Raw genomic sequence first — 15,647 nt, 5'->3', positions numbered from 1 at the left:
TAATGCTCACTATATGTTGTCCTGCCAGATCTTTACCTAATCTTCCCAAATATTCAGAAAAGATTTCCTCCCTCATGGGATAATCTGCATGAGTAACAAAGGAACATTCAGATCGTGCGCTATAAAAACAGTTTACTCAAAATTCACAGTTCATATACACATTGCTTAAATAAACATAAAAAACTTCACAACCTTATCAAAACCTGTAAGAAACATTTTTTTTTCCTTTCAAAGCTTTTAAGGTTACTATACTGGGCTACAGGTTATTCTGGAAGCAAATCATCTCCCAGTTCTTCATCAGCAAATTCATCTTCATCTATTTTTTTCCTCAGTGCAGTTTTTGGTCTCTCAGCCTGTGGTCCAAGTGGGTCAATATAGGAAGCATCTAAATTTAAAAAAAGAAGTAGAAACACACATTTTTTACAAAGAAAAGCAACACAGTCTCTAACTTTTAATAATTCCATGAGAAAAAGGGTGCCTTCTGACAGTCAGTATTTTGTTTCAAAGGAAGCTATTAGAAACATCAGTTACCTATTTCTTTATTACCACTGCTTTCATAGGGCTCATATGTTCCTGGCAAAGCTTTCAGTTTAGCACTCAGACGCTCCCCTTTATGCGTGATGCTACCAGGATCTGACAGAAGGGAGAGAATATTAGACAAAATATCACACCATAAAGGCACGTATGGGAGACCAAAGATTATGTGTTTCTGTTCGATATAAAACAAAATAAAAACAGTATTTAAAGCATTCCACATATGGTTCAGATGTAACAATCTTGGGCTGCTAAATCAGCTTCCGATTTATTGGTTTAATCCTTGCTTACAAACCAGGAAATGAAACCACAAGCAAATACCAATTGTTAAGTGTGAACTCAGAAATCCTTACAGCCACCACTGTGAGTAGGTCTTGGTACTGGTCATGTCTTGAGTTGGACCACAGTTTTCCTGACTCTCAGTCTTAGTTCCAGTACACTGGCTCTATCTTAACAAATTAAAGTACATCAGGATTCTTAGTAGTGTTATTTAGGTATCACCTCCTTTCACATGTTCTACCCCATCCCCTGCAATTATCCAATGCTCCTTTGATCCACATCTCCCTCTCCACAGAGAGAATGCAGACAGCAGGACTAATAAATGGAATCACATTTTCTTTGCTTTCAGAAACCTTAGATATGGCAGCATATGAGCAGCACTTACCACCACCACCGCTGCCTTCTCTGCGTGCCCGGGCACTGCCATCTCTGCCAGACTTGACACGCTAGGGAGGAGAGGAAGAAAGAAACAGAAGTGCTCTTTAATATTATCACCAATCATTTCTGTTACTTTTAACGTACAAGGTATACCTCACACTTCCGCTGGATAGCGAGGCCATTTGGTGAGCATCATGACTGAGTGGGGATTTGTTGCAGGTTCAACACACTATATTTGTGTCTAAAAATGTAGTAGAAACACTGACAACTGGGAAACACTGGCCTGTGAACGCTCCAGTTGGAGAACAGCCTTTACGAGAGGTGTCATGGGCTTTGAAGATGCTCGAATTCAGGACGAAAGGGAGAAACGTACTAAGAGGAAGGCACATTTGGCAAACCCTCACTGCGATCAACTCCTGCCTGGAAACCTATGTGCCTGCTGTGGAAGGACGTGTGGATCCAGAATTGGCTTCCACAGTCACTTACAGACTCACTGTTAAAACCATGTTTATGGAAAACAATCTTACTCGGCTACAAATGATCACCGAAGAAGATTCGTGTGTAATGCTAATGCCAGTTTTTACTCTGTGTACTGGAACGAATTCTAAACTTCTCAGACCATCTTGGACCAAGACAGCTAAATATGCAAATAAACAAACCAAACACTCAGTCAACTGTACTTCCCTGGCTTCCTACTCAGGGTCTGATGGGCTCCACATGCTGGAAAGCTTTCCAGTCCAACACTTTGGTGAAATGAATGAGAATCATACAAGAGCACCATCATCGTCTTGCGGTATCCCCATTGTTTCTGTGAAGCATGTGGAAAAGAATTTCCTGGTGGAAAGCTTACCCTAAAGCTGAAACCCTAAGCATATCTCAAGAAGGGCTACTGTGCTCATTTGGCCTGCAAGGCTATTCCATCCCAAGGTGGCACTGGGGAGGGCCACAGCTCAGTGGTGTGGATCTGCTTTGCACGCAGAAGGTTCCAAGTCCCCAGCATCTCCAGGTAGGACTGGGAGAGACTCCTGCCTGAAACCCTGGAGAGTCACTGCCAGTCAGTGTAGACAATACTGAGCTGGATGGACCAATGGTCTGACTCAATATAAGGCAGCTTCCTATATTCAAATTAAGGTTGTCTCTTTGTCATCCATGTTTTGTCTCCTTGTGGCTACGTCACTAGATTTCTCCATTCTTGACTGCTGAATACTTATTGACTGGCAGCTATTAGATTTCTGATTACAGTGGTACCTCGGGTTAAGTACTTAATTCATTCCGGAGGTCCGTTCTTAACCTGAAACTGTTCTTAACCTGAAGCACCACTTTAGCTAATGGGGCCTCCCACTGATGCCGCACAATTTCTGTTCTCATCCTGAAGCAAAGTTCTTAACCCGAGGTACTATTTCTGGGTTAGCGGAGTCTGTAACCTGAAGCGTATGTAACCTGAAGCGTATGTAACCCAAGGTACCACTGTACCTATTACTTGTTTATGTCACTTATATCAAACCCCACCGACATAAATTATGTTCCAAGGATGACTGCCAGAGTAGTAAGAAATAGTAAAATCTTTTTTAAAAAAAGAAAATAATAAAGCATGAAAATTAAGATGACAAACTAAAACAGCATCAGTGAGATTGTTGGAATGGTTCAGGGGGAAATGAAGCAAGCATTGACCTCAGGCAAGGCAGGCATATCCTGGACAAGGGCCGCTTTGACAGGACTGAGGGCCACTTGGACAGGCAGGTAGGGCTGCCCACCTGTGGAGGACGTGACTTCATATGGTCATTGAAAGTTCAAAATGGGACTGCAAAGGAACAATCAGAAGTGCACTTAAGAGTGTGCTCCCAAAACATCAGCCATTACCCATGACTTGAACTTTTCCATGCCTGATGTCCTCTACAGCAGTGTTTCCCAACCTTTTCCCAACCATGTCCCCCTTCCAACCTCGTTTCCTTCCTATGACCCCCCCTTGGACGTAGCCTGGGTGGCAGCTGCCCCCCAAATAAGTAAAAAGCAGTACAAATCAATAAAAATTTGAGGTTCTGCTGCCCTAAAAAAAGTCCTGGCTAAGCCTATGCCTCCCCCATCCTACCGGTAGAAAGGTAGCTATTTAAATGTTTTGATTGCAAATAGAACATGTTTTATTTATAATTTTTATAATTTATACAAAATACAATTACATAAAGTGATAGGACCATAATGAAATATTTTTGAAGTAGAAAAGCAGAATCATAGAGCTGGAAGAGACCCCAAGGGTCATCTTTCTAGTGCAACCCCCCTGCAGTGTAGGAAACTCAGCTAAAGCATCAATGACAGAGTTGATGTTTCAGGTCCTAACACTCTACTATTTATGCAGGATCTATTCACTGAACACAGTCATCACTGAACACAGCAGCCACCAAGTGATGAACATACATATGTGAATCAACTTTATTCCTAAGCAAATCCAAGAAATCAGTAAGATTGCACTTCTAGTTGCCAAGTACATTTACTTCTAGGTATAATAAAAATTGCAGTGAAGTGGACTTGGCATGTTGTCACTGAACGGCATAATTAAAACACGATGTTAAAAGTTGCACGTAATAAAAATCTTGAACCTAACAATGCTCGCATAGACTTGGAAGGTTCAGCAAAGGGATTTCAATAAAATCTATGCTATTTTAGATCAGGTTCATATAAAACAGATGATGAAAAATGCCTTATATTACAGTTGGAAGGTTCAGCTGAAAAAATAGTGAAGATATTCTTCAACAGCACTTCAAGAAAACGTCTGCATATTAAAATCTTGTAAATCCAAAATTATTTTATTATTGCAAACTTGTAGGGAACACATTAAAAAAATTGCCACCCTCCAGGTTTTATGTTTCTAATATACTTGGCACTGAATTTAAAAACATTAATTTATTTGTTGGAAAGTGTATATTCTAAAATGAAAACCGTTAAATATTTATTGGGAAAGTGCACTTTCTTGGAATGAGGAAGGCGGTAAGATTTTTTTCCAGCTGCATAAATTTTATAATCGCTAATTTTGCTCAAGAAGCACTTTTGAATGTCACGACTGATTGGGATTTTAATTATAAATCCCACTTTTCACAATATGGATTTTGTCAATTGTGCAAAAATCAACATTTGAATTTGCAATCAACAGGTGCATGGATCCAAGGTTAACCTTTAATTGCTAGCTTGAAAAACAAATCTCACCCCAGCGCCAGTGCATATTTTGCAAACCTCTTTTTTTTAAAAGAGAAAAAAAAAAAGATGTGTGGGTATGCATTCATCTAAAATCACAGAATATGTGGTGTTTAAAAAGCTGTTCCTCGCAACTTCTTGTAAAGAAACTGCTAGGTCAGCTTGATGTAGGAAGCATAAAAACAGGCAGGAAAATTTTCTTTGGCTGTAAGGTCTCTTAGGTCATGAACTTGTAGACAGATGGAAATACCTTTGACTAAATACATGAACAAGTCTACAGAATTTGTGCAGGTGCACAGACTATTAAGTTAATGTTGTCAACTGAAACTATCATACTAAAGCAACAGTTCTGAATGTATGATCCATGCTATCGTAGAATGGCATTAGCAGTATCCAAGAGATGTAGTGGAAGCTCTTCCTTAATCCTTCCAAGTACTGTAGTTGCTAGGTACTGAGCAGCAGGGCAGTGTGAGGTACTGCCAAAAGACTTTACAGCCAAAGCCTACACCTAGTGGGCAAGATCCTTTCGCTGTTTATCAATAACCTGTGCGTGGCTTATTATTTTCAGGGCTGTACCTCCCTCCCCTTCAACAAGTAGAACTTAAGACTGAAAATACAGACACAAAACAAAACGTGAAATCTGCAGAAACACAACAGCTCGTAAAATAAAACACACAGAAAAAAATAGCTACAAAATATTCTGGAAGGCCTAGGCGAATAAAAAGGAAAGGCATCAAACTTTTTGTCAGGTGAGGTACTCTGGGGGAGGGCATTCCATTATGAAAACCTGCAGCAATGCATTTCCCCTGAAGATTTATCAGCCACTCAGAAAAACGAAATAAACAAACAAAAAGTCAGTTTAACTAGTTTTGCATGTGAATTGATCTGAGTTTCCAATGGTTGAGAGACAGGGACTCGCCCAAGGGAGTTTAATGGCAAGTGGGGATTTGAACGCTGGCTTCCCAAGTCCTGGTTTGACACTCTAACCACTGCACCACCCCAGCTCTCATGTTAAGTATTGCCATTCCTGGCACACTGTATATTGGCTGGTCCTTTTTGTATGCAACTGTTATGGGAGTGGACAATGGGTGACTTATGACAGATGCAGATCAGTTTGTGTCACAACATAGATGCTGGTGGGCTTATTTTTAATTCCAAAGTATGTTTCTACTGAGCATAGATAGATCACTGATCACAGCCTCATAGTCCAGCAAGCTCAGTAAGATGTAGACAATAACTCTGTTCTAAATATTATATTAAGAATTGTATTTGAAGTGAAATTTTGGTTTGACGGTTCTAGACAGACTAATTAAATCACAAACCTCTAAAAGTTTATATTTTACCACCCGCTTCTTAATTTGCATTGAGGACAGAAAACAGCTGTTTGTTCAGAAGCATAAAAAGTAGCTTTAGAAAGCAAGATACCAAGATTTCCGCAGGTCTTGTGAGCAACATTTGCAATAAAGGAAGAATCAGCTGCACCTCAGCTCCTTATACAAATTGAAATTTAAGAGAACATTCTTTACAGATTTTTGAGAAACAGTGAGATTTAGTTGTTTAAGTGACCCAACATACCTGTTCCCTTATTTCTTTCAGTTTTTCCACTCTCTTAAGCTTTGTTGCATACTCTTGGATTTCTTTCAAGCCCATGTCTGTGCAGAGTCGGACCAAAAAGCGTAAACCTAGTGGTATAAAAGTCATACCATTAGTTGCCATTATTGGACTTAAAAGCAGCTGAAAAAATAAGCAGAGCACACAGCCTAGCAACAATGACCGCAATCCAACTGCAGTTAAGCCCAGTGATTTCAACGGATTAAGTAGTTTTACTGTGTTGAATTGTGACGACTGTATTTATTGAGTGGCAATATGATTTAGCAAACATGACAGAGGTGTAGTAAAAAAGAGCTATTTTTCTGCTCCAGTGTCTAGTAATGAAGCTGTGAAAAGAAATACATTTAAATAAAAACAAGCTGGTATTTTGTAAAAATACCTTCCTATATGCAGAATGGTAATACGATAATAAGTTACAGGCCCATACTTAGCTATGGAGGTGGGCAGAAGCCCATGGTGGCAGTTGTAACCCAAAGAAAACAACAAGACAGTCTAATGTGTTGAAAAGTAATTTATTAGATCAGTTTTTAAAAAAATTAATGGGCTAACCATGTTAGTTTGTGGTAGCAAAAGCGACAACAAGCCTTGTGACACCTTAGAATTGAACATATTTATTCAAGCATAAGCTTTTGTGGCCAGAGTCCATTTCATCAGATGCATGAAAAATCTGCACGGAATTTTGAACTCACTGATTAGATGAGTTGATGGGATGATGGGAGCAAGCAATGGCTAGAATGCTACTTACAATGCTGAACACTGAGGAAGGAGCATTGAATATATCTAAGGGGGCCAGTGCCAATGGCTCTTTATACGCAGAATACTGAACATCTTTAATGAGCATACTGAAAGTTAGTTGTTCATAAATTGAATTTACTTACTGTTCATACATGTTAGGAATATCAGCACCTGTTGATCTGCACAAGCCATTTGTTGAAGTCCCATGTGTGTATCCCACCAATGCCATCTGCACTATGCATGCAATGCACTACAGAGAAGCCCTATATCCAATGATTTTTCTGCAAATGGGACTTCCAGATTTCAACATGAGAGATCCAGAAAAGATCCTTTCTCCACATCTTTCCTATTTACCCCAAAGCAGGAAATTCTCAGATGGAGAGGCTCCCTCTCTTTGAAGAGCACTGGGAAGCCTGCTCGTGCAGGAGCTATGCGCTAACCACAGAGCCATATGAGGGCATGACTGGTGGCTGTAGGTTTATTTTGAGAAGCAACACAGATGGCATTGACCTGCCACAAATGGATCATGATTATCACTGTGTTAAGGCAAGTATTGATACATTGCACATGGGTAGCCAACATGGTGCCCTCCAGTTGCTGTATGTAGACGAAGACTGCATATACACCATGCATTTCAAACATATCCCTCCCCCCATCCAAAGATTCCTGGGTACTGTAGCTTGTTAAGGTCGCTGGGAATTGTAGCTTTGTTAGGAGTAAACTACCATTTCCAAGATCCTTCTTTTGGAGAGGGGGGCAGTGCTTTAAATGTATGCTGTGTACACAGTCTTCAGCTCCCTAGTCAGCAGGTCAGGGATGACGGGAGTTGAAATCCACAGCATCTGGAGGCCATGCTATTGGCTCCCCTTGCCTTAAGACTATCCAATATAAAAAGTGTGCTTAGGATAAAAGGTGCATCATATAAAACCACTTACATTCCGCGTTTTCAGGAAACTTTCTGTGAATCGCCTTGTAGGTATCAAGAGCTTTTTGGTAGTTACCTGTTAGTAATATAAAACACACAGAGACACTACCATGAGACAGGGCCAAAACTAGGTTTTCTGTCACCCGGGTCAAAGACATTTTGTAGTCATTTTAGGTTCTGTGTAAGGTGAAGAAATGCTTTTTGCGAGTCTAAAGTAGAAAGTGCCCTTCCATTACATTCCTAATGCAGCTGGGCTGACCAGAGCTTGCCAGGGAACTGTCTCTGGCAGGAAAAATGCTCACACACCCCTTACTTTCCTGTGTATAGATCATGTATAGACTGTAAAATGACTCAACCAAAGCTATTTAAACACATTCAAAGTTCTGAAGGGATCACGGAATCGTACAGCTGGAAGGGACCCCAAGGATCATCTAGTCCAACTGATTCTCTTCCTCAGCTTCCCGCCCCCCCCTCCAAAATTTATTTCTCACACAGTAGCAAACCCACAGGCCATCCAATCTTCTTCATTAGGGAGAGCCACACAGCTTCTCCAGATTTTCCAACTCTCCTTCTCCCTGCATCACATTGTAAATAAGCCTTCTTCAGGACGGAGCTTGTGGCTGCTGTTCACTTTTTCATGTTTCTCTCCGTCTGCAGCCCAGACATGTTAGGAGGCTGGGAGCCTCAATGGCGTCCCTCTGGAGGCTTCACCCAGGGCAGAAACCCTGGCTAGACTCGCCTGCCCCCAGCTACAGCTCTGCATGAGAAACAGAGGTTCTCCAGCATCCCTTAGATTGGGCAAGGGGTGGACTGGCTTGCAGGGCTGAGGGAGAGTCTAATTCTTTCCCATCACAGTGTTCCCCAACTTAAAAAAGCAGATTTAGGGGAGCACAACCAGTTTGCCCGCGCTGGGCTCTGAGCCGAGAGGGCTCTGCAGGGGTGCCACAACAATGACAAACAATGGAAGATGAGAGATGGGGATTTTGGCACTGCTAAAATTTTAAAGGCCAAAGTCTGTCACTGCTTAAAACTGTCTGCTCTGCCAAAGCCGTTATTAGCTGCAGAATGGGAAAATGTGGGTACCCGTCTTCCTCATCCTCTGCAGTTAAGAGTAGCTCTGGAAGGACAATTTATTTCAGGAAACGGTATGGGGAGGGAAAGGGTTAAACACCACAGCATTGCAACTCTAATCCATATCCTACCCCTATCATGGCTGATTTTAACTAAAGAAAAATATGCCAAGAGATCAAAGATTTCCTACATCTCAACTGCATTTTGGTCACATCAGAATTCAAGATGTTAGATAGTCAAACATATCATTTTTATTGTTACCCATTTGTAAAAAAATAATACAAGAATGCTGTCCCTCCCCATTACAGGGTTAGTATTATCAAGGCAACAGGGTCCTTGACAGTACCACAGCTATTGAGGAAAGACCAAACCCACTGTCCTGAAAAACATGTGGAAAATGAGATCACAAGTTATATACAACCAAGTCGTCCCATTAGCACAAGGACTTGCAGCTGTGCAACAGGACATCCTCTCCTGCTTCCTCTTCCTGTTTGCGCCCCCTATCTGCTCTGGAGGGTTGGAGAACCCCCTCACAAAAATGTATTGGCGGTGCACAGGGAGAGGAAATCCCTTTGCACGGGCTGAAGTCCTTGCATTAACGGGTCAACTTTGCTGAATACAACCCCTGATGTTTAATAATCTACTTTACAAATAGTCCAAACATTATAGCACGCTCTTTAAGCATTCAAATGCAAAATAAAAACACGTAATGAAACCAGTTAGTTATTAAGGCTGCAATCGTATACATAATTATCAGGGAGTAAGTCCCATTGAACTTATCTCTGAGTAAATGTGCGTAAGATCAGGATGAAAAAAAGACCCTCCCGATTGCCTGCAATGGTTAAACACTGTGAAACAGTGAGATCAAAGTGATGATCAAAGTCAGCATGAGATACGAAAGGAGACTTACCACTTCTTCTGAAGCAGCTTGCAACCATCAATTGCCACTTCACCTGAGTTGGTCTGCAGGTAAATATCCCAAAGTGTTACTCATAAAATGTTTCAATGTTTTTAAGATATAATTATTTTTCTACATGGTTTTTTTTGGGTATTGTTTTGCTATTTAGTTATTTAGTTTGCTGCCTTGAGCTCCCTTGGGAAGAGTGGCAAGATATTAATTAAATAAATGCATCTTTGCTCTAAACATCAAGGGTATAAAGGAAATTATTCACCAAGTGAATTTTTACCCAAATGAATCCTTGCTTGGATTCCAGCATGAGGGTGAAATATGGTATTCATTGGGATTAAGTTACCGTGCCAGTTTTTAATCTGGCAAGGACGTTGTTGAAGATTGTACAGTATGCTTAGTAGATGGAGCCCAACATTTTTTCTTTTCACATATAAGATATTGTCCCAGCCAATGTTAAGCACACTGAAGTTCAACTATTTCAGCTGGTGAGAATTAAACGCATTTACGGGAATTTTAAAAAATAAAATAAGGAGGCTGCTGCAGGCTAAGTTAGAACGTTGATCAAGGTAGCTCAATATTGGTTTATGTATGAGCTGCACCAAATCCCAGGTCCAATAGCTTTTTTATATCTCATATATTGTCCTCGCTAAACATTTCTTGATTTAAAATTATCAAAGCAATTAATTTGTCTTTGGGAGGGTGGGTATGAGAGATGCTGGGGAGGGGACATGATGGTTGAAGCATCTCTGTAGCTCTCTGTGATTCCTGTTGCTGTTCTTATGTGGCTTGCAGCAAACACTGGAAATAAATCTAAACTTTCTCATATAGCAAACATCTTTGGGTAAGCTAGGATTGTTAAAGGATGTTGCCTCCTGTTTCTTATGAATGCAGTCCTAGGAAAAAAGTCATCCAGAGTAATCAAACCTTCTGATCACATGAAGACCACCTAAGTAGATGCATTTGCTCAGTGCTGCGTTTCGGCTTAAGCTGAAGTCTTAGAATTCCTTCCTTTAAAACTCCAAACAAATTACTCCATAATTTACATGTAGCATAATACATAAATATATATCAATGTGCTTCCCCCGTGTCCAATATAAGTGTACTGCAGAAAGTCCCCTTACAAATGATACTGATCTAAACACTCAACAACAACAAAAATAACAACATCATGAATGGTTGCTTACTGAATAAGTGCTGCTCTTTCAAAGTAGTGAATGGCTTTTTCACAAAATTGTGTGTCAATGTAATAGGCTCCAAGCCATTCAATGACCTCAATGTTTGAAGGGAAATACCGATAGGACTGACAAAATAAAGAAGGTGGAAGAAATACAACATTAGTGATAAACAACATATTTATTCTGCTTTCGGAATATCTTACTCATTTATGTGTTTAATCCTCCAGATGCTGAAAACATGTAATTTATGAATGAGAGCAGTGTGCTAATACACTAACTAATCCCTCAAGAAAATGTGGCAGGTTTTGCAAATAGCAAAAAGACATTTTAGAAAACTTTGCTGAGGTAGGTTTCTGCATGTCCTATTTTCAAACATTTTTATTTTGTGAAACTAAAGATACACTGCACAAAGTACCTTCATTTTCTTATATAATTTATTTTTTCATTTACATTACAATTTTGAAAAAAGCTGTATTCGGGACAGGTTTCCTGCCAATCTGTTGGAGGAGTGTATTTTATATTTTGAAAGGTAAAATTGGCAATTGAAAAATATTTTTAGTTGTCTTGACTTAAAAAACAACAACAATAAGCTACATCTACAGTGCAATCCTATGCACTTCCACATGGTAAAAACATCCCAGTATGCTCTATGGAGTTACTCCCCTAGTGTGTTTAGGACTGCTGCCCTAAAAGCTAAAATATCAGATCAAATCCATTCTTGTTATGATTTTTAAAAAAAAAAATAATACAGAACGTGCTGCTCCTTGTGCAAGCAAAAAACAACAACATAGCTATAGGTCGCTGCCAGGAGGAAGAACAGAATGAGAATGGTGATTCAAAGGGCCACTGTGTGGTTAAAAGAACCACACAGTAGGAAAGTTTTAGTTGATGCTACAGCTGCAGTAGGAAAGTTTTAGTTGATGCTACAGCTAAAAGCAAGGAATTAAAAAGAGAGCCATTATTTGAATATTGCAGCTCATAGGAAACTATATCTAATTCTCTTTCATTCATATATATGTATCCAAAAAAATACAGTCAAACCTCAGTTCTTCAACAGCTCATTTTGGCTCCCGGATGCCAAAAGCCCAGAAGTAAATCCTCCAGTTTTTCAGAACCCGAACGTCCAACGCAGCTTCCGCTTGAGTGCAAGAAGCTCTTGCAAACAATTGAAAGCCGCGCCTCGGTTGTTAAATGTTTCGGAAGTCAAACAGTCTTCTGGAACGAATTATGTTCGACAACTGAAGTTTGACTGTATTGTGCAAACAAAAAGATATTTCTCCTTCTGAATTACATCCCCGACAAAGTTCTCTGATTTTCCCATACCACTGAAGCCCCCTGTACCCCACCCTACACATTTACAGAGGGGACTGTAGCAAGTTGGGAGAGGGAAGTTGTAAGAGCTCTGCTATTTATTGTTCTCTGACTCCAACCCAGAGGGTTGGATTAGTCATATTGGGACCTATGCAGTATGTATACTTGAATGTGACCATCAAACTAGATTCAACACTTACATAGCTACTACTTTATATAAAAATGTCTACTATATACAATTTCCTTTTCAAAGCATCAGTTTAAGCTAGCATGCGTTCCTTTGCATTGTATGCCTATTGCAGAAGGCAAAAGCACATACCTCGTAGTAATATTGAAAAGCCTGAGACTTATCTCCTTCACTGTCATAGAGTTCTCCAAGCTTTGCTAATGCATGTGAGTCCGTTGGAACAACACTGATGAGTTGCATAAGCCACTCAATGGCCTGATTAGGATCCTCCATTAATTCATATCTGAAGTACCACCAGTTAAGGAACTTCTCGCTGTGAGTCTGACGCATGGGAATTTAACTGCAATCTTCAGGTAATCATACACTTTACTATTATTTATTTATAAATTCTGTATCCCGCCCTTCCTTCAAAAAGATCTTTATTACATTATAAAGACACACAGAGAATTTAGTGTGTAATATGATTGATTCTATAATTGTTGAAAAGATACATGCTTGCTATTTGGAAGAGAACCTGGGCACTGTTTCGAAGGATAGCGTGAAGCTTCAGAAAAGAATCCAATGACTCATCTAACCTGTTCAGCTTTTTATATGTTAAACCTAAAAACAAAGGTCATCTAAATGGGAAGATTCAAATCTCATTGACTCATAAGATGAAGAAGCAGAAATTTAAGAACATGTTTATTCTGGAAAATGAAATAAGGGAGCAATCCTATGTACAAGAAGCTGGTGTAAAGGCACATTAGTTAAACAACAATACATAAACATTAAAAAAGAAGGGGTACCTCTCGTGTCCCCTCACCCCAGTTAAAAGCACAACAATATGTCAGTGTTGAAAGAGATAAGAAAACTTGCTCAGACAGAAACTCTGTCTCAGCATCGGTGTGGACAGCAGATTCTAAAGAGAGACAATTACAATTATATCACACACTACTATTTCGTTAGTTAATACAGCTTTAATCAGAAGGATATAATAAAGCTCAAAAGTAGTCCCTCAATCCCTTCTAAAAAGGATACATATAATAACCAGAATGTCAAGCACAAAATTTATCATAAAGTATATTAGACTTACCAATGTTGTAAAGCGCTTCAGTGCACGAAGAATCATTTCTTAGAGATTCCTTATAGAACTCTGCTGCCTTCTCATAGTCTCCATTTGCAAAGATCGTATTTCCTTTATTTGTGAGAGCAGATGGGTTGTATCTATCAGAATTTACCGCTAAATCTGCATAGTGGCTTGCCTGTGTAAATTCATTTTCCTGAATTAAACACAATACAAATTAAGCAGTTGCCATTTTGCATCCTCAATACTTTGCTGGCACAAGCAGTACATTGATCAAATTAGAGATGGGAGAGATTCTGTTTCTGAAATTTCATTAAAAATGTATCATTAAATTCCATTTACTATTAAACCTGGGAAACAAGCTTAACATCAGCCTTCCAAATATCCTTCTATCCTATAGCAAATTTTGGGAAAGGGACTTTAATAGTTTTTCTCTTCCTTTATGTCTCAAGGCTCTTGATGTCAATAACCAAATCTAGGAAGTCCAGACAAAGAGCTATTGTTCAGGGTATATGCTCCAATCCAGCATCCATGACTCCATGGGCAATGTCCTAAACTACACAAGCCACCCAAGAGGTGATGTGTTATCTGCATTATCATTTCTTAGGGTGGGTTGTGGGAAGTGGCGGAGCTAGGGGCTTTGGCACCTGGAGCGGGGGGGGCGTGGCATGTCACCTGCACGAGCGTCCCAATGGGGGTGCTGCTCGTGCACAAGTGCCACAATGGAGGCAGCGGTTGCCCATGCAAGAGCATCCCAATGGCGGCGCCCGCGGCGATGTCACCCCCTTCAGGGATGGAACCGCCCCCCTGCCCCTCTTCCTGCACCACTGGATGTGAGAGAGGGAAAAAGCAGGCGCTGGCTCGTGTCTTCCCTTGTCCTCTACTGCTCTTATCATACACAATTAGTCTGATGAGCTTCAACAATGCACTGATTACATCTTAGGCAGGCAGGCAATATTAAAATAATATTCTCTGCCTTTTCCATTTTCAGTCTACTTCTGGCATCTGAAGAGGTCTGTCATGTCATGACAACTGTCATAACACCACAGTGCACTTTAAAGATCACAATGAACTCATTATTCTTTTTTGTTTTTACAGAGAGGTCTATGGCACTGCGACAGGTTCGTCATGGACATTTGTGGGCTGCATTAAGTGAAATCAAGATTCTACTGAAGTTCTTGATGAGTTTTTATTCAGTTAACGCAGTCTGAGCTTCTCAAAATGTGCAGTGTTGGTATTAGAATAATATATCCAAGTGTTAGAATATTAAGAGTTGTATCCAATGAATGTATTCTATCAACACAAGGGCTTCTACCTTCACAATGGAACTTCCTTCCTCTCCTCTCTGGGGTTTTCCCCAAATTTCCAGAGCAGAAGGGGGTTTTTTGAGTGAGGGAATGGAGGAAAGAAAGTCCCATTGCACAAGCAGAAGTAGGGCGACTTTGTTGGATGCAACCATAAGAAACAATTAAAATGAAGCTGAGTTGGCAGTTTTAACATTCTAATTCAAATAAATGTGTTCAACAATTATCTTCTAAACCACTACTAATTGAATTTAAGACAAAATATATTAAATCCAAAGGGGCCACATGCTCTCAGACTTGGATTAAGTAAATTAACTGAAATACACCCACCACGCATTCACTCACCAAGAAGTAAAGAAACGAAAGGTTCGTTGCAGCTGCACTTTTAACTCTGCTATCTTTTTTTTCGAACATCTTTAAAGTCTCCACAGCCTAGAAGCAAGTAATAATAAAGTGACTCACGTTGTTAAACCATTCAAACAAACTGGGGCTGATGCACTTTTTCTGTAGTGAGAAGCAATGCAAAATAAACGCTTAGGCTAGGATATAGTGTCTATCTGTCAGTGTAACATCATAAATCATGATAGTATGTGTCATGTTTAAGATCACAGAATAAAATACATTTGATAGCAATCAGAAACTCATTAATACTCAAGATGCTCCAATAAAATCAAAAGCGACTTTTCCCCAAGTAAATGCATTTAGAAGCCTACATACTACAGTCAAGCCCTGTTTCCTGAAGTTCAGTGGAAGAAGGGGCAAGGAACAGATTTCTGAGTAAACATGCATAACTATGCACTGGAAATTTTACGTCCCAGAGTGATCTGAGGAAAGCCATGTAAGTTCAGTAGCTATTAAACAGATCTACAGTATGTCTCAAGATAAGGAGCACTGAGATCTTTAACAATGAATAGCTTTAGGCATTATTGCATTTTTATTTTATGCTGTTTTAACCAAATCAAATCAAATCTTTATTAT

The 15,647-nt window shown here is 39.8% G+C and overlaps 1 protein-coding gene across 2 annotated transcripts in view; it reads right to left on the bottom strand.

Moving 5' to 3' along the window:
- Nucleotides 1-115: 115 nt before the first annotated feature.
- IFT88 (intraflagellar transport 88) overlaps nt 116-15,647 on the bottom strand; it is a 34,404-nt gene continuing 18,872 nt past the window's right edge. For both annotated transcript variants that reach the window (XM_081002540.1, XM_081002541.1), the window contains exons 17-27: nt 15,015-15,101; nt 13,375-13,561; nt 12,794-12,902; nt 12,435-12,585; nt 10,814-10,929; nt 9,630-9,682; nt 7,659-7,724; nt 5,953-6,059; nt 1,199-1,259; nt 532-633; nt 116-385 (exon numbers count right to left, since the gene is read on the bottom strand). In XM_081002540.1, coding sequence (XP_080858666.1) covers nt 264-385; nt 532-633; nt 1,199-1,259; nt 5,953-6,059; nt 7,659-7,724; nt 9,630-9,682; nt 10,814-10,929; nt 12,435-12,585; nt 12,794-12,902; nt 13,375-13,561; nt 15,015-15,101 — 1,161 coding nt within the window. In that variant the 3' untranslated portion in view covers nt 116-263. The remainder of the gene's footprint in view (nt 386-531; nt 634-1,198; nt 1,260-5,952; nt 6,060-7,658; nt 7,725-9,629; nt 9,683-10,813; nt 10,930-12,434; nt 12,586-12,793; nt 12,903-13,374; nt 13,562-15,014; nt 15,102-15,647) is intronic.

The sequence above is a fragment of the Podarcis pityusensis genome (assembly GCF_964106645.2).
Source record: "Podarcis pityusensis genome assembly, chromosome: 4".
NCBI classification, from domain to species: Eukaryota; Metazoa; Chordata; class Lepidosauria; order Squamata; family Lacertidae; genus Podarcis; species Podarcis pityusensis.
This window is presented reverse-complemented; position numbering and strand designations above follow the sequence as displayed.